This window comes from Gopherus flavomarginatus, chromosome 7 (genome assembly GCF_025201925.1).
Source record: "Gopherus flavomarginatus isolate rGopFla2 chromosome 7, rGopFla2.mat.asm, whole genome shotgun sequence".
NCBI lineage: Eukaryota > Metazoa > Chordata > Testudines > Testudinidae > Gopherus > Gopherus flavomarginatus.
The window spans coordinates 68579300-68600016 of NC_066623.1; the positions used below are offsets into that span (position 1 = coordinate 68579300).

A 20717-nucleotide genomic window follows, 5' to 3' on the forward strand; every position below is an offset into this window, starting at 1 on the left:
CACCTGATCGCTAACAAATCCTCTGCCAGTTACAGTGCCAGACTAAACTGATGGATGTTGCAACCTGTCCTAAAATGCTGCCAAACGCTGGCAGACTTTTAAGGAGGAACAAGTTCCAAAGATGAGTCTGTTAGAGGATAACTTACTGCCAAACCCCAGAGTTCAAGTGCCAAGCCACATAAGGTTTCGCTGTTAACCCCTTGGATTTAGCCTTCAGCAAGCAGAATTCCAATACAGAGAAGTGTTATGTGCTGTATATGTCTTTTTCACGCTCGTTAAACAATATTCTGAAATTTCTGAAGAACTCAAATAAAAAGTACATTACAGTGGTCCAGCCTGGAAGTGCCAAAGGTGTGGCAAAGCACTGAGGTCCTACTCAGAAAGGAAGGGCTGTATTCTTTGGGTCAGCTGTTGATTAGGGAAGGTATCTTGAGCCATTGCTCTTAACTGAACATCAAGGCCCAGTGCTGGATGCATTATGAACCCATGATAGCATGTCACATAATTAAGGAACAGAATACATCCTTAATGGAGGGAACAGTCTGCCCCTAACCATCTCTCCGGATGTCTTCCCAATAGCCAGCAGCATTATTTCCATCTTGTCTAACTTTCATCCAGACTGCTATCTCTGACAAGTATCAACTGGAAAGCAAACTGTTGGATATGTATTTGAAGGAAAACCAAGCATGAGTATCAGCACAGTGGTAAAGCAGCAGCCCCAAAGTCTGTTTCCGTCAGTCACCTTCATGTACATGTAGAGGGAATGGCTATGGACGTCATCATTTTTAGAACTAAATGAGATTTATTTCTTCAGTGCAGCTTTCACTTAATCCAAGTGGCATACCCACTCGCCTAGTTCCTGCTGCTCTCTCGGCCAGCAGGTGCAGGGCCCCAGCTGAGCCCAACCCCTTGCGTCTCATCCTCAGCGGCACCCCCCCCATCTGCATCCTCCCAGGTGGCCGTGGCGGCAGCAGCCGGGGAGCTTGAGAAGAGGAGTGTCCCCTGGGCAAGCAGGGGAGACTCTGAGATGAAGAGGCTACTGGCAGGACCCGAGTGCTGGAGACTGACAGGTACCTGCCCCTGCCCACTCCCGGCACTGCCTGCCCCACAGCCCAGTGCCTGTTACCTGCCCCACCAGCCTCAGTGCCCTGCCCCATACTGTCAACCACTCCAAGCTCACTGTGACACCAGCACCCCTTGGCAAAAGGTCCTCTGATCTTCACAAACAGCCGTCGCCACTGGCCTGACAAACTCACTGCACCCAACACGTGTCTTACAGGGCACTTACCCACAAAGAGGAATGTGGAGGGGATCTACACAAAGCTGGTAACTTGTCAAGAGTGAGATGTGTGCATGGGTAATATTGAAGGAATAATATATTTACCTTAAAAGCCTGCTTTATAGACTTGGAGTAGAAATTAGTCACCAGGGGATAATGGCCCTTTGGGGCAAGGGGGATTTGTCACCCTGCCTAACCTGGCTGGTGATGCAATGCAAGGCTCAATTGTTTAGCTTTGCACAACAGTAAGACTTTGAATGGGACACCATCAAAAGCAATGGCAAGCAACTGAAATGCCTTAAAGGTAAAAAAGAAACATTACAAAGCCCTTTCCCCTTCTGACAGGCTATTTATAATGCTACATTTACTAGTTTTCAGAGGGTGGGACACAAGGTGGAAGTTTCTCCTAGGGCGCAAAATATCCTTCCACCGGCCCTGTAAACTAGTTAAGCAATTTTTCCTACAGGCTTGGAAAGAAGAGAGAGTGTTCTGTTTAATACTTTGAAAATGCTCATACCCTGTGGTTGTGGTACTATCTGAGTAGTTAAATTGAATATAGAAATGTGGCGAGATAGAAAACAGCAGGACCTCTAAAATCAAATTACTCATGTTACCCAAGAGCGCAGTGTTCCCTAGGAGGAACAAACACAACCACTGTAATTCAGCTTGTTCGTACCTACTAGTACTTGCCTTGTGGTCAGACATATCAAGGGTTGTAAAGAGTAAACAGTATCTGTATGGACTCTGATCTCTTTCCATTATTACCTGAAGATCAACCAAAAAATAAATGCAGTCTCTGTGCCTTACATCGTTTGAAAACCCAGTGCAATAAAGATTAGGGGAAACCAGAGAAGTCTTAAATAATGCAGAAACTGACTAACCACTACCTTCTGAGTAACCTTCCTGTAAAGGAAGATTTGAGTGACCATAGATACAGTCTGTTTTTATTAAAATAAATAATAAAAGTGAATCAAATAATATAACTATTCCCCAAATGTTTCAGGAATTTTTCTTTTTGCCCAAGAAAGGTACTATTGGAGGTTGCAGAATGGTTTTCTACTAAATCAAAGGTTTATGGCTGTATCCTGGCACTGTGACAACAAATAGTGACTTAGAATATCTAGCATTAGTAGGCAGCAACCTGTTGGGAAATGTTTCCTAAATACACCTCTACCTCAGTATAACGCTGTCCTTGGGAGCCAAAAAATCTTACCGCGTTATAGGTGAAACCGTGTTATATTGAACTTGCTTTGATCCACTGGAACGCGTGGCCCTGCCCCCCTGGAGCACTGCTTTACTGTGTTATATCCAAATTTATGTTATATCGGGTGCCGTTATATCGAGGTAGCAGTGTACGTGCATTGATAGAGTGGAAACCGATATATTAAATCTGTATCTTTAACTGCCACTTTCAGTGGGACACAGGAGTGACTTTCATCGCACTCGTGTTCCTTTTATTTTTTTAGACCATCTTATTATCCAGAAATGTCAATTTTGCTAACTTATCACTTCCCTACCACCTTTGTGGAAAAGATGATTTTTTGCTTACTTTGCTCAAATGACAATTTTTCACTTAGTTAATAGTATTTTTGAGAGGGGAAGGGAACTGCAGTCTTTCCCCCAAAAAATTGGAGCATTTTTTAAACCAGATCAGAGGTCCTGAGTTGTGCATTTTTCATGCACCTTTAACTACTTCAAAGAAAGTGAATGCAATAGCAGATATAATGGACTTGCATGGTGAGTAATGTATTAGGACTAGGATGCTCTTTGTTACCAAGATTATTATGTCATCCTCCGAATATAACTGAGTTTGTAGTAACCATCAATGACTTCTCAATTTAGACTTTAATCTAAGGCCTTGGCTACACTGGCACTTTACAGCACTGCAACTTTCTTGCTCATGGGTATGAAAAAACACGCCCCTGAGCGTGGCAAGTTACAGTGCTGCAAAGCGTCAGTGTAAACAGGCTCCCAGCGCTGCAAGCTAATCCCCACGGGGAGGTGGAGTACATGCAGCGCTGGGAGAGCTCTCTCCCAGCACTGGCGCCGCAACCACACTCGCACTTCAAAGCGCTGCTGCGGCAGCGCTTTGGAGTTTTGAGTGTAGCCAAGCCCTAAGCCTCAGTTCACATTACAAGCTGTCACACCACAAAATATCAGCCTTCTAAACTGCGGGTTTTGTTTGTCTTACTGTAGTAAAGTATGTGCTCAGTACTTTAAAATGTATTGATAGTTTCTTCTCAAATTGTAAATGTCACATTACTTAATTCCTATTGCCTGTGAAACAGCTGTGTAATCACTTTTTAACATGGTTCTGAAGTTAAGGAATAAAACTTCTTTGTAAACTTACAAAATGTCCTTAACTTGTCATGGATAGTTTTATTTACAACAGTTCTAGGCAACAGAATGAAATCATTAATGGCTGAAGAGGAAATACTGTTTAGAATTAGAGCAGTGTGTGTATTTAAAAAAAATTAATAATTTAGTGTGGAAAATATTCTCAATTATATTTTATTGGCACATAAAATAGCAAGTGTACCACCAAAGTGTGCATGCTTATTATTGCACATTAACACAGAAAAATCCTTGTATACCATCTTTTTTCCTCAAATTTGTTTGGAAAACCTTTTGGTTATAGTTTCATAATATTACTATCTTCAAGAATTATACTCTTCTAAAATTAAAAAAATAATTTTCAAACTCCATTATGTCATGAGGGCTTAACTAAAGATTGTCCCATTAAGCTCATCCATTTTCACTGTACATGCTTTCAGCAATATTTACAAATTGCACATGGGATACTTTTATAGAGAGTATTGTCCTTTTTAATGCAGTTTACGATGGCGGTACCTGCCAGCTTTTTCTTTTGCTGCATTGGCACAGGCATTGTACTTATTTTGTTGTAAGTGGTTCCAGTATTTGATCAGTTCACTAGGTTGGAACTGATGGGAGGTAATTAGGTGGCTATATTTACAGCTGGAATAAGAAACTCTCCAGTGATTGAAGACAAACTCATTGGGTGGGGGCATAGGGTCAATACGCAACTTGGCAAGACAGATCCCCACATATACATCCTCTAAGTGCAAGCGTCTGATGCTTAAAGAGACTTTAAATATCTTTTCTGCCAAATCTCCAGAAAAGACATAACCAGTTCCTGAGCAGAATACAGGGTAACGCTCACTTGGATACAGATCAGGTGGCATATACCACTTGCTATCCTTGTTCCTATTAGGTGCATACCCTCTCATTAGGTAACCTGTAAAATACTTGTGCCTTGGAGGCAGTTCTGGCTTCAGAAGCTTATGTATTAAATACTCAGTATTGACAAACATATCACTGTCAGTTTTCATAACATAGGGAACATTTGGACAGTAGGTGGCAACCCAGTTCATTCCCATAAGAGTTTTAATGGTTAAGTTATAATAAGTGTCTAAATATTCTTGTTGAATAACATCATGGTATTGTCTGCTTTCCTCCAGTATGGCACGTTGGAGGTATCCATTTAGTTTAATGCTTAAGCCCAGCAAAAAAATGCGAACAATTTGGATACCCGGTGCTAGGCTTTCATTACCCCATGTTTGCCGAATAGCTTGTCTAGCTTCCACTTGGCCTGGTTCTGCAGCTATGAGTAGTATTAGAAAAGGACTCTTTTCCTGGCATTTTTCGGGCTCATTTATTATATACTTAAAATGATATGAAGTTGGATGTCCAGTACCTTTCTCATTGTAAATACTTCCATTGGCACTGAGTGTATTCTCTAAACCAGTTACTCCTTGTGGTGACAGGTCAGTGTTGTTGGAATTAGTAACTGTCTGAGGCCTAAGAGTCTGAGGGACTGTATCCTTCCAAATATTCCTCAGAGAGCTGTGGTTTGTTTCACTTTTTGTAGACCTAAATCCTCGAATAGTGTAAGCCACAGGATTTTCTTTGAATCCAGCCCTGCCTGGCAGCCAGTCATGATGATTAAAGAACAGAAACATAGCAAAAAGAAACACGAGAGAAAGCAGACCAATAAGATGGGTGCGAAACAGAGACCTTTTGGTATTCCACGTCATTTTTGCAAAACAGCAGTGTCGTCTTCTCCACTGAAGCATGTTGTACATATCCAACAATGGGATGTGAGATAATGGTTGAACAAAATGCTTTTTCCTTTCCTTTTGAATCCACTGCTATTCTTTGGTATTCATCTTCTGTTATATTCACATTGAGTAATTCTCTGCAAAAGGGTCACCCTGCTGCATAGGTGAAAAAATAACAAGCTTTTACAATTCACCTTAAGATCAGGTTTTTATAATATAAAGTTACAGTGAGAAACAAGTAGCAAATAAAATTTCAATTTTACTATAAAATATTAGTCTTAGTGTAATTATCTGAACAGAAAGTTGAATTCTACACTAAAAGGCAAACTTCATTTTTTTAGGTTAAAATGTACTTGACACATTAGCATTTGGGAAAAGTGCAGCGCTTTACAAATTACAAAAAAGCTTTTGCTTTATATGGATAATGTATCCTAGATACTAATGATTTGTCTTTTCCTTCCCACTATGCAATAAAAGGTAGCTTGTTCAACTCTGGACAAGAAAGTCTGAGGCTGACTTAAATCAGCTCTATGTATAGTGAATGTAAAACTGTTCTACAATTCTTGAGAAAGGCCAAGTGAAAATGCCGTGATACCAAATGGGAAGGTTTCTTGGCATTAATTAAAATTGATTTGACGTGCAGTGGGTAGTATGGCTGTCAGTCAGAGGCCCTTTTTGTAAAATGGTCATGTTTGGGTAGTGGGACAGACGGTGCAAAGTTGATTATAGCAGAGTTCTGTTAGTCACAGTACACTGCTAGGCCTGTTTTCCTTGGCCCCTACTGTGTTCAGAAACTCAGTGAGAAGTTGCACCTGTCAACATTAATTTTCAGGGTCCAGTAACCTCACTACAATTGTCAGACAGTAACAAATTGATAAAATGCATTCGTTCGTCTTTGACTCATCTTTAACCTTTAGTTCCACAATGAGTGGTTGAAGAGAACATTTTCCTTACCTGAATCTTCTGTGGTTAATTTTAAAATTAAACGTTTTATCTACTGTAGGGATGGAGAGTTCAGGAAGTATAAAATAGGAAGTAAAATTACATAGTAATTTCTCAATTTTTATAGTAAACCACAGATTATTTTTGATGCTTTTCTTGTTTTTAAAGTAACTAACTTGTGCTTCTGTTAAAATGTTACAGTGAAGACAAAATTATACTAGCAGCTGCAACTATAGAAAATTTGCTAACGTAGCTTTACAGCATGACTTCCCATCTCCTCATAAATTTATTTTGAGATTCAAGAGCAGAGTCAGTATGGCAGCTTCATGATGCTGCATATTAAAAGCTGATCACATCATCTCATAAATGGGCCTTTCATTGCACAGTACAAATTTGTTCGTGATTTTCAGTTTGCTCTAATTTATTTCTGGACTCGAGGGTTTTGAGTTGGTTAAAAAAAAAAAAACCTCCTATCTTGTAGGAGTCCCATGGAAAACACTTCTTTTATGTAAATGTGGAATTTATTTAATTACTTTGCTATCTTCCAAAGCCAATATTTGGATTAATTCTTCATTTTAAAAAAGGTAGTGACGTGTTACATGGATAATTACAAGATTTAAACTGTAAAGATGTAATTTGAAAGGTTGGCACAGACATGATAATTTATTAAATCATGCCATGGTTAGAGATTAAAAATCTTTACTTACTTCCCCCCCCATTTATGTTTGTATGCATATGTAGCCTACAAGACTGTGCCCAAAACATGTAGAAAAATAAAAATTCTAAAAAAAATTCTACATAAAGCTTTTTAAATGACCTTATGTCAGACTAAATTTAAAGTGAAAAAATGAATAGATCTTTCTGCAGAGGACAGCTCATTCAGAATATTTGGATACAGTGCTGAAAGTATTATCTTACTGAATGAAAGCTATAGTTTGTTTATCTTATTAACCTCCACTAGGAGGAGCAAGTAAGTGGGGATTTTAACCATGATTTGCAACAATGTAAATGTATCTGAAAAGACCATATAGTTCCAAAATTCTGCTTCTGAAACAGTAAAATTTTTGCTCAGTGATATATTAACCCTTCTATATGAAGATTTTCTATTATTGTATGCAGTGCCTAAACCCACTGAGTTGAAGTAGTTTTGTCTGAAGTTGAAATTGTTTATTGACTTATTGTTTATTTGATATTGAGCTGCCTCTAGAACTATTTTGGAATGTGCACAACGCATACCTGTAACATGGAGGTTAAAGTTGTAAGTGATTATTATTTAATTTGAGAACTAACCTGAAATTGTCTGTGTTGGAGGAAATAAATCCCTAAGGTTTTAATTTTGAGCTGATCTGCCTATTCGTGAACTTGTGTGTGTGTGTGTGTGTGTGTGTGCATGTGAGAGAGAAATGTATAACGCTGACAATGTGTTTTATTTGCAAAATCAGTGGTTTGAGTTTTAAATTTACATAAAAGCAAATATAACAGTCTTACTTCAAATGTGTCTGTTCAGCCAACATCTCTCAGTGCAATGAATATTTAATGTCAGCTTCTGATGGTGGGGATATATTTGGTAAAAAAAAATTGTTATTCCATTTCTTATGTATGTAGGCTCTTGTAGATTTCAGAAAGGTAAAACACAGAATTTCTTGAAAAGTTGTTGAATAAAGGATAGCAACTGCAGTTCAATTGAACTTTGTAGCCACACAGAATTATTCTACTATCACAACTTCCTCTTATTAAATGCAAAAGATTTCAGTGATTTTTAGGTTGGTAGCTGTAACTATTAAGTAATATTTTAATGTAACTTTTTGCTGTGCACCCATTTTTAGTTGGCGGAACTTGAAAGTATCTACGAATATTTCATGTGCAAACGTATAGAATGAGCTTCTGAAAACTTGTATTCAATTAATTTTCACAAGAAAATATTATAGGAATAGAGGATTTTAAAAGCTAAAGCTTATTTAGAATCTTTATGCTTATGTGGTCTGTTTAAATTTCTTGATATGTTAAGCCTATCTTTAGCTCAAAACTTGATAAAAATGATGTGATTTCTTCAAATGTTTCTTGATTTTCATGTATTTTAATAAAACCGTATATTCAAAAATTGTATAATTTCTTGTGTTTAAAACATGTCTGTTCACTAGGCTTGTGGAATATTTACTGAAAGACTAATTAAAACTTGATGTCTTCGTTATGTCATTTGTAATTGTGGTTCAAAATATTTTAAAATGCATGAAGGAAATTAAGAATTTTATCTCGAAGTATAATAATAATTGTCCTTTTGGGGGGAAAAAAGTATGACCGATTATATTACCTAATAAAAATAGCCTAATGTTTAACAAACTGTGAAAAGTTGGCAATATACATTATGAAAAACATTAATGGTTTTGTTTCCTACCACTTGACTGTTTTATTAGGTAGAGTATTATCAAACACTTGTTCAATCAGTAATATTAAGCTGTATTTTTTAAATAGTGTAGAATTAACACATCCTGTGTTACTGGTAAGTGGGACTAAATCTACCCAGAGAGTGGAATAGTCACCTTGTCCTTTGAATGCTATAGTATGCAGCTGTGCATTTTAAGCATATTATAAAAGCTCTACTTGTTTCTCAACACTTGAATGTGCGGTGATTGATGTATTGTGAATAGACAAAGTTAGACTGTAGAATGCCTCTTGAATGTTTTATTTTTGTCTTTGCTCCCCGTGTTTCAGCTCCTTCTATTTCCAGTAGTGCTCAATAATTATGGCTCTGCAGATAGAAGCATTAGTTTCAGCTCTGCATTTATACATCCTGGATTTTCTTATTTTGATTAGCTCTGTGGGCAAACCCTTAATTAGAGGGAAAAGTTGAGAAGGCGGCCTGAGAATTGGTGTACTGGTAGTAAATAGCAGCAGGGTTTAAACACATTATTCAGGGCGTAATATCTATGTTGACATGTTAACTACATTAATCCGTTGCACAAAATAGACTATGCTCAAACTGATGTTTGTTTTCTGCTAGTTAAAATCCAATAACTTTAAATCATTAAATTCACAAAATTAACTATTTATCATTCATTGGAACAACTGCTGAGGTTAGTTCCCTCACCCCACCCCCCGGTGAATTTTTACAAAATTAAACTTTTGGACAAATTTAACACATGAGTTATGTTTTGTTAAGGTGCCACTCAATATTCAAGTTACATCATCTTGCTACATCTTTTGTTAAATTAGACATGCAGACTTTGTCCACAGTTGCATTAGTTTTATGTGTTAGACTTGCCTGGGACAAAGAAAGCACTTTTATATATTACTCTTTAATCATTTATTATGTTTTATTGATAGATTTTGCAGATAAGGATGTTCACTCTGTAGCTCTATAAGATTGTTATAGATTCAGGTCTTTTATTTTTATTGTGGTAGTAACGTGAGATTCCTGTCTGTTTTTTATCAATAAAGTATTTTAAGATTACCGAGCTTAAACAATAGATAGAAAAGATTTTCAATCAGTTTATCATGGTGCCTTTTTTATAGTTGCAGTTAATCAATGTGTTACATATTAAGCAGATAACTTGTAATGATTGCATGATGTACATTACATGCTCACCATCTTGAGTGATACCAGTGTATTAAGGTTTCCTTTGGAGATCTCAGTCGAGCCTGATACTACTTGTAAAATGTGGTGGTTAATTGTACTGCTGGTAGATTAAATCATGTCCATTCTTTTGCTTGCTTTTTTAATTTTAAATTAGGCATGCTGATGATATTTAATCTGATGACATTTTGCTTGTGTTTAAGAGCAATATGTGGAAAATGCGTGAAAGATTGAAGGTACTACTTAACTAATGTAATTTGACAGCATGGTCTGTTTTGATGGTTCAGGGCACTCAGCGTGTGTCAAACATAGCCATTTTACCAGGGCTTTAAGATTACTTCAGATAAGGATTAAATCTGACCTAGTTTGAGAGGATGGTTAAATGGTTTTTTTAAAACAAGAGGTTCTTAAGTTTAATTTCTCAAATACAATAACCACACATAGCTACATGAGCCCCATAATCCCTTTTCCATACCCTTAACCCTCAGTTGACCATGAGAAACATATTTAATAACTAAGAAGTAAAGCAGTAGTGACATTTATTCTCCTTTGTGTGGGTGCTGGGGGGAGGAATTGCTAGAATTCTTTTTCACTGTTCATGGAAATGTTATCTCTGGGAATTATAGGTTAGCAATGATCTATACCTATAGGATGCAAAGGTAATAGATGAATGAATATCTCACAAGTGGTTTAGACATACCTTCCTTGGTTAGGCCATTTACGTTGAGAGGATTATGCCCACTGAAAATAGTTTTGGCACACCATCACTTCAGCAGAAAAGATGCTATCGAACATGCGCACATCCCCCAAACGTCTGCTTCCTGCGATTGCTTTTCACGGTATCCAATCTGTCCATCTGTCTGCTCGTTGCTGTGTTACCTTCCTTGCTTAGAAGTGTCCATTTCTTGGTCTTTTGTTCATCTTTCAAATGAAAGAACAGTAGCTCTTGCTTGTGTTCCGAGGAGGGTTGTCTGTTCCTGACAATTGATGCATTGAAGCTTTTACATCTGGTATTTCCCTTGTCGGACAATGCAGTGCTGTATTCTCTTCTCAGTATCCATATTTCTAGCGATAATGTTAAGCAGCAAGTGCTAGAATGTAGTGGTTCAGTTGCATTGAGTAATGAGATTTATCTCTCCCTCCCTCTTTTCCTTCCTTCCTCCTTTGTTGCTAGGCAGTAACTGAAAAGGTTTTGAGCAATTTTAACTAAGGGTTTTGATCTATAAAATCCATTCCATAGTTCTTCAGCTGCTGCACAGGCAGGCAGCAGTTTAAATGTGGACTTTGACAGATGCCGTCTTCTGACAGAGCAGAATTTAACGTCATTGCTTGGCTGACTCCCACGTGATTGTTTGCATTCATTTTGACTAAATCCTAAGGCAGCCAGAAAGCTTACAAGTTTTTACTTCTATTTGATAAATGATACATATTCAGTACAAGTGTAGTGATGAGTGAATAATATGAAAATGGGATAATTAAGTGAATGATTGAGTTTGTTTTTCAAATTGTATTCCCTTATCTTTAGTGCCATAACTTACAATTCACTAATGTTTTTTAATGTTAGACATTCCATTTCCATTCCAGATATGCTTCTGAAGAGGATAAGAGCTGTACACTTTTAAATATGTTAGCTTGGGTTAACCTCTTCTCTGCTCTGTGAACATGCCTGGTTATTCTGTGTAAAATAGGACCTATGTCCTACTATATTATAATATTAAAATAAAAATAGAATGACCCTACCTTTATTTCCTACACCCATGACTGCTCATGTGGAAACTCTTCTTCATGATCTTAGTTTAGTCAAAGCAGCTGGCAGCAGCTAATGTACAAACACCAGGGCATTCAGCCTTTAGTGGTTTCCTTCATTGGTAAAGGTCACAAAGTTCAGCATTGCAGAAATAGGGGAGGGGAACTGAATGACTGTAAGAGACCCTGATATTTTTATAAATTTTATTCTTTTGAAATGTCCACAGTATGTAATTTGTCTTGATATTCTTAATACAACCTGTATTAAATTTTCTTTTCTCTCATTTCAACAGCCTGATCTTTTATGGCACAGTATCATAGTAAATTCTGTGGTGTATGCAGTACATAAGCAAAAACACCAAAGATTTTATCCAGTTATAGGGAACACAGTTGTACTGAAGAATGAATATTTGAGTAATTATCCATCTTGTCCTTTGGAAATGGTCCACTGATTTTTCATTTCTGCAGCTCTTCTAATGGGACGAGCCATAGACTAAGATTGAGAATTTCTTCATTGGACTACCATATCATATGCTGTCTCTGACTTCTGTAGTGCACTGGGCAAGTACCTGCTGTATTGGAAATTAAGTAACAATTCGTGCTTCCCCAGGTGCAGTCAATGTAGTTTACTTTTCCAGTCTCATGTTCTGATAACTTACAAAAATTATTTAATCAGATATATACCTTTTTTACAAAAATATCAATGTGTAAAAGTTCACCATGTTAATTAGAATGACCTTTTTTCAGTCTTCGTATTTCCAGTCCTAATTACAATTTGTGTAAACTCTATTACCATCTTTGAGGTACTATATACAGTAACTCCTTGCTTAACGTTGCAGTTATGTTCCTGAAAAATGCTACTTTAAGCAAAACAATGTTAAGCAAATCCAATTTCCCCATAAGAATTAACATAAATGGGGGTGGTGAGGTTGAGGGTTAGGTTCCAGGGAATTTTTTTTGTCAGACAAAAGACTATATATTTTATGTATATATAATATACACACACACACATATAATATACACTCACAGTATAAGTTATAAACAATTAATATAATACTTTGCACAGCAATGATGATTGTGAAGCTTGGTTGAGGTGGTAGAGTCAGATGGTGGGATATTTTCCAGGGAATTCCTTATTGCTTAATGATGAACTAGCATTGAGCTGAGCCCTCAAGGGTTAACACATTGTTATTAACATAGGCTCATGGTCTACAAGGCAGCAGGAATGGAGGGAGGAGACACAGCATGGCAGAGAGACAGAGATATACCGTGTGTGAGGGCGAGAGAGAGCGCGAGATGTGTGCATTGCCCCTTTAAGTACACTGACCCTACTCTAAGTACACCCTAACCCAAACACCTGCCAGCACAGCAGTCAGAAGGATCCTGGGAGCAGCTCCAAGGCAGAGCACAGGAGCAGCATATGGCAGTGGAGGGAGGAACAGCTGAACTGCCTGTCAATTGATAGCCTGCTGGGAGGCTGGCGTGCAGAGAACTTAGGGGAGCTGATAGGGGAGCTGCTGGTTCCCACCGGTTCCAAGCCCCCACCAACTAGCTCCAATGGGTTGCTCTTTCTGCAAGCAGTGGACAGAGCAAGTGGCTGCCAACCAATGTCATAAGGGAGCATTGCGCAACTTTAAACGAGCATGTTCTCTAACTGACATTAATTCTCAACATAACAATGAAACAACGTTAACCAGGATGATGTTAAGTGAGGAGTTACTGTATATTGATAAAGACTTGTACCTGCTTTGGTCTAAAATAGTGGTTTAAAAAAAGCAAAAGGGTGAGTAATTGTAGGCAGTAACTGTACTGCCAAATGGTACTATAAATAATTAAGAATCAGTATTGAGAAGTGTGAATGCCTCCTGCCTACTGACATGTCTGTTCAAACTTTGGGACATATACTACTCATCCTCCCCTTCTTCCAAACTTAAATATATTAAGGCTTGATCTACACTACCACCTTCCGTCAGTTTGACTGACACTTAGTGGTGTGAAAAATCCACCCCCTGGAGTAATGCAGCTATACCAACCTAACCCCTGGTGTAGAAAGCAGGTAAACGGGAGGGCTTCTCTGATCGACATAGCTACTGCCTCTTTCAGAGGTGGATTAACTACACCTCTTCCGGTGGAGGTACGTTAGGACCTCATTTATGAACACCCTGGGAGTGGAGATTTTGTAACTCTGAAATGTTTGTTACTCTGAACAAAGCATTATGGTTGTTCTTTAAATTGAATATTAACTTAATATAGCTTTGAAACTTCACTATACAGAAGAAAAATGCTACTTTCCCTTAATATTTCAGTAGTTTAACACAGTACTGTACTATATTTGTTTTTTTAGTCTTTGCTGCTGTCTGATTGCATACTTCCAGTTCCAAATGAGGTGTGTGGTTGACTGGTCAGTTTGAAACTGTGTTCGTAACTCTGAGTTTCTACTGTAGCGTATTCACTAAATACTGCAGCGGCACCACTGCAGTACTGTAAGTGTAGTCAGGCCCATAGTTTGTATATGTATAGTAACAGATTACACCTAACATGACAAGTTGAAATCCAACCTGCTATTATCTGAAGTATTACCTGGAAAATAAAAAACAATTCATATAGTTAGTTAACTGATAGTGATTTACAGAAGCACAATTACATACTTATAGTGATTTACATGCTTTTGAATATCAACCGACAGGCTGCTGGATTTATATCAGTAAATTAAAAAAAAAATAAAAAAGGGGAGTCTCTGACACACTTCAAACCAAATGCACTGCTTTAGGTAGAATAAACACACACATTTATTAACCACAAAAGTTAGATTTTAAGTGATTATAAGTCAAAGTATAAGTCGTATTTGGTCAAATGAAATAAAAGCAAAATGCATTTTAAGCTGATATTCACACTTCCAGTGTCCTTACAAACTTAGATGCTTCTCACAACAGGCTGGCTTGTTAGCCTTCAGCCAGGCTTTTCCCTTTGATCAGCGCTTCAGTCGCTTGGTGATGGTGTCCATAGATGGTGGTGGAAGAGAGAGAGAGAGCATGGCAAACGTCTCTCCCTTTTATCATGTTCTTTCTTCCCTCTTGGCTTTGGCCTCCACCTCTTCAGGGTCAGGTGAGCATTACCTCGTCATAGTCCCAGACTGCCAAGGGAAGGGGGGTGACTCACTCGAGAGTCCAACAGATTATTTGCTGCTGCCTAGGCCAGTGTCCTTTGTTCCTGTGGGGCTGGGCTTGTCTCTTATGTGTCCTGATGAGGTCTGAGCTGCCCCTCTGTTCCTGGATAGTTTTGCCTGGGCTTGTTTTAAGCCATGAGGACACATTTTCAGCCTCATAACTATATACATGAAATTACAACCTATAACATTACTATAACAACAATGCTCAGTGCATCATGAGACTTGCAAAGACACCCAACATGACAAACTTTGCATTGGATACCACACAATCATATTATAAGGATGAACTTGGGGGTGTAGGGTGTTCCTCTGAGATACAGTGTGTCACACTGTGCTAATGAGCAGCCACCCTTTTTTTTATATAAGGAAAACCAGTAAGGTACCATGGCCCATGAAAGTTCCATAGTTCAGTGAAGAAAGCAGCCGAGGTGTGTGTGTGTGTGGGCAAAACAGAGCCCACTTAACTTTGAAGTGAATCTGCCCTCTTTAGCATAGGTGTACTGTCAGAAATGTTTGTGCATCTATTTTGAAAAGTTTGAAATGTTTCTGTCAAACAAAAAAAAAAAGGGTACATTTTCAGACTTGTGGCTTTGTGGCCATCAGTGTTACTTCACTTGTATTCCTGACTACCCACCTGAGCATTTAACTTGCAGTATGCTTCTGCTTCTCAATTGTAACTGCTTTACTTTGCATGCTGCTGCATAGCATAGCATAATTTTAGAATCATTTTATATATTTTGTTATTTTTACTTCTATTAAATTTATATTTTGGGTTAAAAACACTTCTGTCGTTGAATTAAATACTGGTAGCTATTAAAACAGAATAAAATGGCAGGCTGTGCAAATCTGTATTTGAAAGATATGGAACAGACAGTTTTGAGGCTGGAATAGTTTAGCTTCTATATCCAGGTATATGTGGCTGAAAAGGCTGACGTTCCTCTGCAGAGCTGTATGTGAGATGCTTTTCCAAAATGTATATGTTGTAGAGTTTTCAGAATATTACAATGAACGATTTAAATATAGCAAATGACATTGTTTTCAAGTTGATTGTTTTGACCTTAGTTGAATCCTATGAACAATTCAGTCGCTAGACCTATATGTGTTATTTTTCCCATTCTGGTATTTATTTACTCTCACACAGCTGTAACTGTTTTCAGAAATATTAATTATCTTTAGTTCTAATTAAGTTAGAGAAGATTCTGTATCTTAAAAACTCTCTGCATATAAGCATTTATTCATTGGTCCTGCTTTGAGCAGGGGGTTGGACTAGATGATCTTGTGAGGTCCCTTCCAACCCTAATAATCTATGATTCTATATACTAGTAACCATTCTTTGTCTTAAGTAGAGAAATTATTCAGTTTGTATTGTAGTCAGTGTTGCAGTGTTTTATTTGTGGTTTATTTTATGCTCAGAACATAGGTTCATAACTTCTTATCACAAGCATTTTCTTAACGAATGAAAAATGAAACTCTAGAAATGACCACAAGTGTCAGTGTTGTCTTCATTATTTTCCTTCAGACTTTTACTATTGCTTAATTACTCCACATACATTATAATTGCTTAAAAATTTTTTTTAAGCAGTTTGGAATTTTACCTTTCCAAGTTTAACACTAGCTAATCTACAGAATTATAATGTTTACATTAACCTGTGAGTTTCTTACATGGCTAACAGAAATATAGCAATAACACTAGAGGAATTAAAACTATGATGTTGAGCACAGAGTAGCAGGTACTTCTGGCATTTGGACCATGTTCCCCCGCCCCTTTCTATTTTTAATCAGTTATCACAGTTGTGCACTCTCTTTCTATACTTGATGGTAAATGATACCAGGGCAAACCTTAAGAAACCTGCCAGAGAAACACAAACAGAAAGGGCGTTGTTTTTTAAGGTCAGAAAAAATACTGCTTCTTCTTTGAGTGCTTGCTCATATCCATTCCAGTTAGGTGTGCGCGTGCCGCATGCATGTTCATCGGAGATTTTTACCCAAGTAACACTCGGAGGGCCGGCAAGGCGCCCCCTGGGGTGGCGCCGCTATGGCGTCTGATATATAACCCTGCTGGCCCATCCGCTCCTCAGTTCCTTCTTACTGCCCGTGTCGGTCGGAACAGTGGAGCGGTGCTTAGCAGATCTCCACGTCCCTAGCTCTTCGCTCGTTTATATAGTTATTGTGTACATAGTTTGTTTCTGTAGTTCTAGCTAGCATTTATATTAGTAGTGTATATAGTTAGAGGATCAGGGGCTAGCCCCTTCTCCTCCCCCAGTACTGGGGCCCATGCCCTGTTCACCAGGCTTCAAACCCTGCATGGCCTGTCATCGGCCGATGCCCACAGGCGACCCGCACGACTCCTGTTTAAAGTGCCTGGGCGAATCCCACCTTGCGGACAAGTGTCAAATCTGCAAGACTTTCAAGCCCCGGACAAAGAGAGAGCGGGACATTCGCTTGAAGCAACTTTTGATGGAGGCAGCTCTAACTCCTCCATCCTCGGCACCGACTCTGGCACCGGGGACAAGTGCTCCCTCCGCACCGGAGCGCACGGTTCCAGTAAAGGCTCCTCGGCACCAGCCTTCACCGGCTCAATTTTCTGGCCGGCACCGATCCCTCTCCCTGAGGAGCAAGAGGCACGAGGCTCCTGCGGCACCTGTATCTACACCGCAGTTGGAGCATACATCCAAGGTGGACGTCCCAGCACTGTCAACTGCCGTGGCACCACTTGCCTCTGCACTGTTGATACCAGTCTCACAGGAGCCGTCGAGTCCGGTGCCTACCAGCTACCTGGCACACGCTGTGGTCGAGCTCATCATGCCCTCCATGCCGGAGACCTTCTCCACGGCTCGGGAACGAATTGCTTTGACGGAGCCTGAGCTGCCCCAACCCCCAGCACTGCTGGTGCGGGTTGTTCAATCATTGGGCAAGCCCGCCATGATGAGGCCATCTTTGCCAGGCACTATCGAATGCCGCCAGTCCTGATCCAGGTCCCACGGACGCTCTCGGTCCCGCCATCGCTCCCGATCCCGGCGCCGCTTGCAGTCCCAGTACCGCTCTCCATCCCGGTACCGGTTGTACTTGCGGCACCGCTCGAGATCCCGGTCTCCATCGCGGTACTCTCGGCACCGGTCCAGATCCCAGCACTGCCGTACCTCTCGCAGCCAGTCTCGGCATGGAGACATAAGGCACTGGTCGACCTCCCGGTACTGCGCTGGTCACAGGTCCTGGTCCCGCTCCCAGCACCGTGCTGGTCGCAGGTCCCGGTCCCGCTCCCGGCACCGCTATGACTCCCGGTACCGTTCGCCGGTACCGCGCAGACAGGAGTCCAATGGACACAGAGACCTGGTCCAATCGACTTCAGCTCCTCCGTGGCCTTCGCATCATCCATCTGTCTCCTCCCATGCAGACAGTGCCTCCTACGGGGATTCGGATATGCATGCCCATAGCCCGGACCACGGACCTGATCAGTGGTCCTTTTGGACACCTTGGGCTTATCAAGCCCAAGGCGAACTGACTGGCCCATCATGCTCCGGTCACTCAGAGCACCATGTGCCTGAGGCCACCGTCAGCAGACCTCCCCCGCTGGCACAGAGGAAACCAGTGCACACGCACCGGACCCGCATGATCTTCCGGAGACGGAGGTCCCCCCGGACCAGGCTTCAGTGTAGGACCCACTCGTCCTGGGGCTGTCATCCTCCTCTTCCCCGGATGAGGCAGTAGTGGGGACATTATTGTCTGGGCCACCTCCGATTGACTTCCGGTCACACCAGGACCTTCTGCGGCGTGTTGCCCAGAATATCAATCTTCCAGTAGAGGAGGTTCCAGAGGTGGAGGACCTGGTGATTAGCATCTTGTCCACAGAGACACCAACCAGAGTGGCTCTCCCCTTCATCCGTTCGATCCAGGCTAGAGCAGACACTATCTGGCAATCCCCGGCTTCCATCCCACCCACAGCCAAGGGGGTCGAACGGAAGTATATGGTGCCTTCTAAGGGGTATGAGTACCTCTGTGTGCACCCCGCTCCCTGTTCATTGGTGGTACAGTCCGTCAACAAACGGGAGCGCCACGGCCAACAAGCCCCTGCACCTAAACCTAGGGAGGCCAGGCGCATGGATTTGTTGGGACGGAAAATGTATTCTGCGGGAGGCCTCCAACTCTGCGTGGTGAACCAACAAGCCCTCCTGAGCAGATACAGTTACAATACCTGGGAGGTGGTTGGGAAGTTTGCCAAGTTGGTTCCGCAGGATTCCCACCAGGAATTTGCAGCACTCCTGGAGGAGGGGAAGAGGGTCACGAGGACCTCCTTACAAGCCTCGCTAGATGCTGCCAATTCGGCGGCTAGAACGGTCGCCTGTGGCATAGCTATGCGACGTATATCATGGTTGCAAGTGTCCGGTCGGCCACCTGAGCTACAACATACCATACAAGACTTGCCGTTTGATGGACAAGCCTTGTTCTCACAAAAGACGGACCCTAGACTGCAGAGTCTAAAGGACAAGCGAGTAATTATGCATTCGTTGGGAATGCATACACCTCAGATTCAAAGACGGTCCTTCTGCTCCCAACCTCAGCGCCGTTACCCCCCGCCTCAGCCAAGACAAGACTTTGCCAGAAGACGAGGTTGTACCAATTGCAGACGTCAGTCTGGACCTCAAGGGGGTAACAATTCCGGTCCCACCAAACCAACACCGGGACCCAAATCAAACTTTTGAGGATATGCCCAAGAGCAGTGTACCAGTTGCCTCCCTGGATCCCTTTCAGTTCTACAACCGCCTTTCCCCGTTCCTTCCTGCGTGGTCCCAATTGACTTCAGATCGTTGGGTCCTACATACGATGGAGCTTGGATACGATCTTCAGTTTGTCTCACCCCCTCCCTTCCACCCCCCCTCCTCGTCCCTCTTCAGGGACCCCTCTCACGAGCAACTCCTCATCCAGGAGGTCCGCAGGCTCCTCTCAATCGGAGCTATAGAGGAGGTACTGGAGGATTTAAGGGGCAAAGGGTTTTATTCCCGATATTTCCTAATTCCCAAGGTGAAAGGGGGCCTCCGGCCTATCCTAGACCTGCGAGGACTGAACAAAGTCATCAAAAAGTTCAAGTTCTGCATGGTATCCCTGGGAACCATAATTCCTTTCCTGGAAATTGGTACGCCACTCTCAACATGAAGGATGCATATTTCCACATTGCAATTTATCCCTCGCACAGGCGGTATCTGCAGTTTGTGGTAAATCATCGACACTACCAGTTTACTGTCCTCCCCTTTGGCCTCTCCTCGGCCCCTCATGTCTTCGCGAAGTGTATGGCGGTCGTCGCTGCTTCCCTACGCCGTCGTCGAATACACATTTTCCCTTACCTCGACGATTGGCTTATCCGAGTGGCCTCCAAAGCACAAGTCATCAGTCATGTGACCATTATCAAGGACCTCTTTATGCGTCTAGGCCTGATCATCAATTTAGACAAGTCCACTCTGGTGCCTATGCAGAGGATAGAGTTTATCAGGGCAATGCTGGACTCCAACCTTGCAACGGCCAGTTTACCCCCACCCCGGTTTCAGGCCATAGTCTCCCTTGTCCAAAGTCTTCAGAGTTTTCCGACAACCTCTGCTCGCACTTGCCTTGGTCTCCTGGGTCACATGGCTGCATGCACATTCGTCACAAAGCACTCCAGACTGCGAATGCGTCCTCTACAAATCTGGCTCGCCTCCGTCTGTCAGCCGGGCAGAGATGCCATAGACATCATTCTGACAGTTCCGCCGAGTGTTCTCGGCTCCCTCGACTGGTGACGAACGTCATCCCGGGTGTGTGCAGGTCTTCCGTTCCATCTTCCCCAGCCCTCCACGTCCCTAACAACGGACGCGTCCTCCCTGGGCTGGGGTGCTCACCTAGGGCACCTGCGCACCCAAGGCCTTTGGTCATCCCAGGAGTTGACGCTACACATTGATG

At 41.3% G+C, this 20717-nt stretch overlaps 2 protein-coding genes across 4 annotated transcripts in view; one reads left to right on the top strand and one right to left on the bottom strand.

The window, feature by feature from the left end:
• The window catches only part of CDC73 (cell division cycle 73), a 185395-nt gene that overhangs the window by 86274 nt on the left and 78404 nt on the right, over positions 1-20717 (top strand). The window lies entirely within an intron of this gene.
• On the bottom strand, positions 1132-11157 carry B3GALT2 (beta-1,3-galactosyltransferase 2). The gene is made up of 2 exons (XM_050961459.1): positions 10575-11157; positions 1132-5514 (listed from the first exon to the last, which is right to left on the bottom strand). The coding sequence occupies exon 2, from the start codon at positions 5380-5382 to the stop codon at positions 4105-4107; it is 1278 nt and encodes a 425-aa protein (XP_050817416.1). The 5' UTR covers positions 5383-5514; positions 10575-11157; the 3' UTR covers positions 1132-4104.

Coding starts and splice junctions, on each gene's coding strand:
- B3GALT2 (XM_050961459.1), bottom strand. CDS start 5,382: ATGTACAACATGCTTCAGTGGAGAAGACGACACTGCTGTTTTGCAAAA.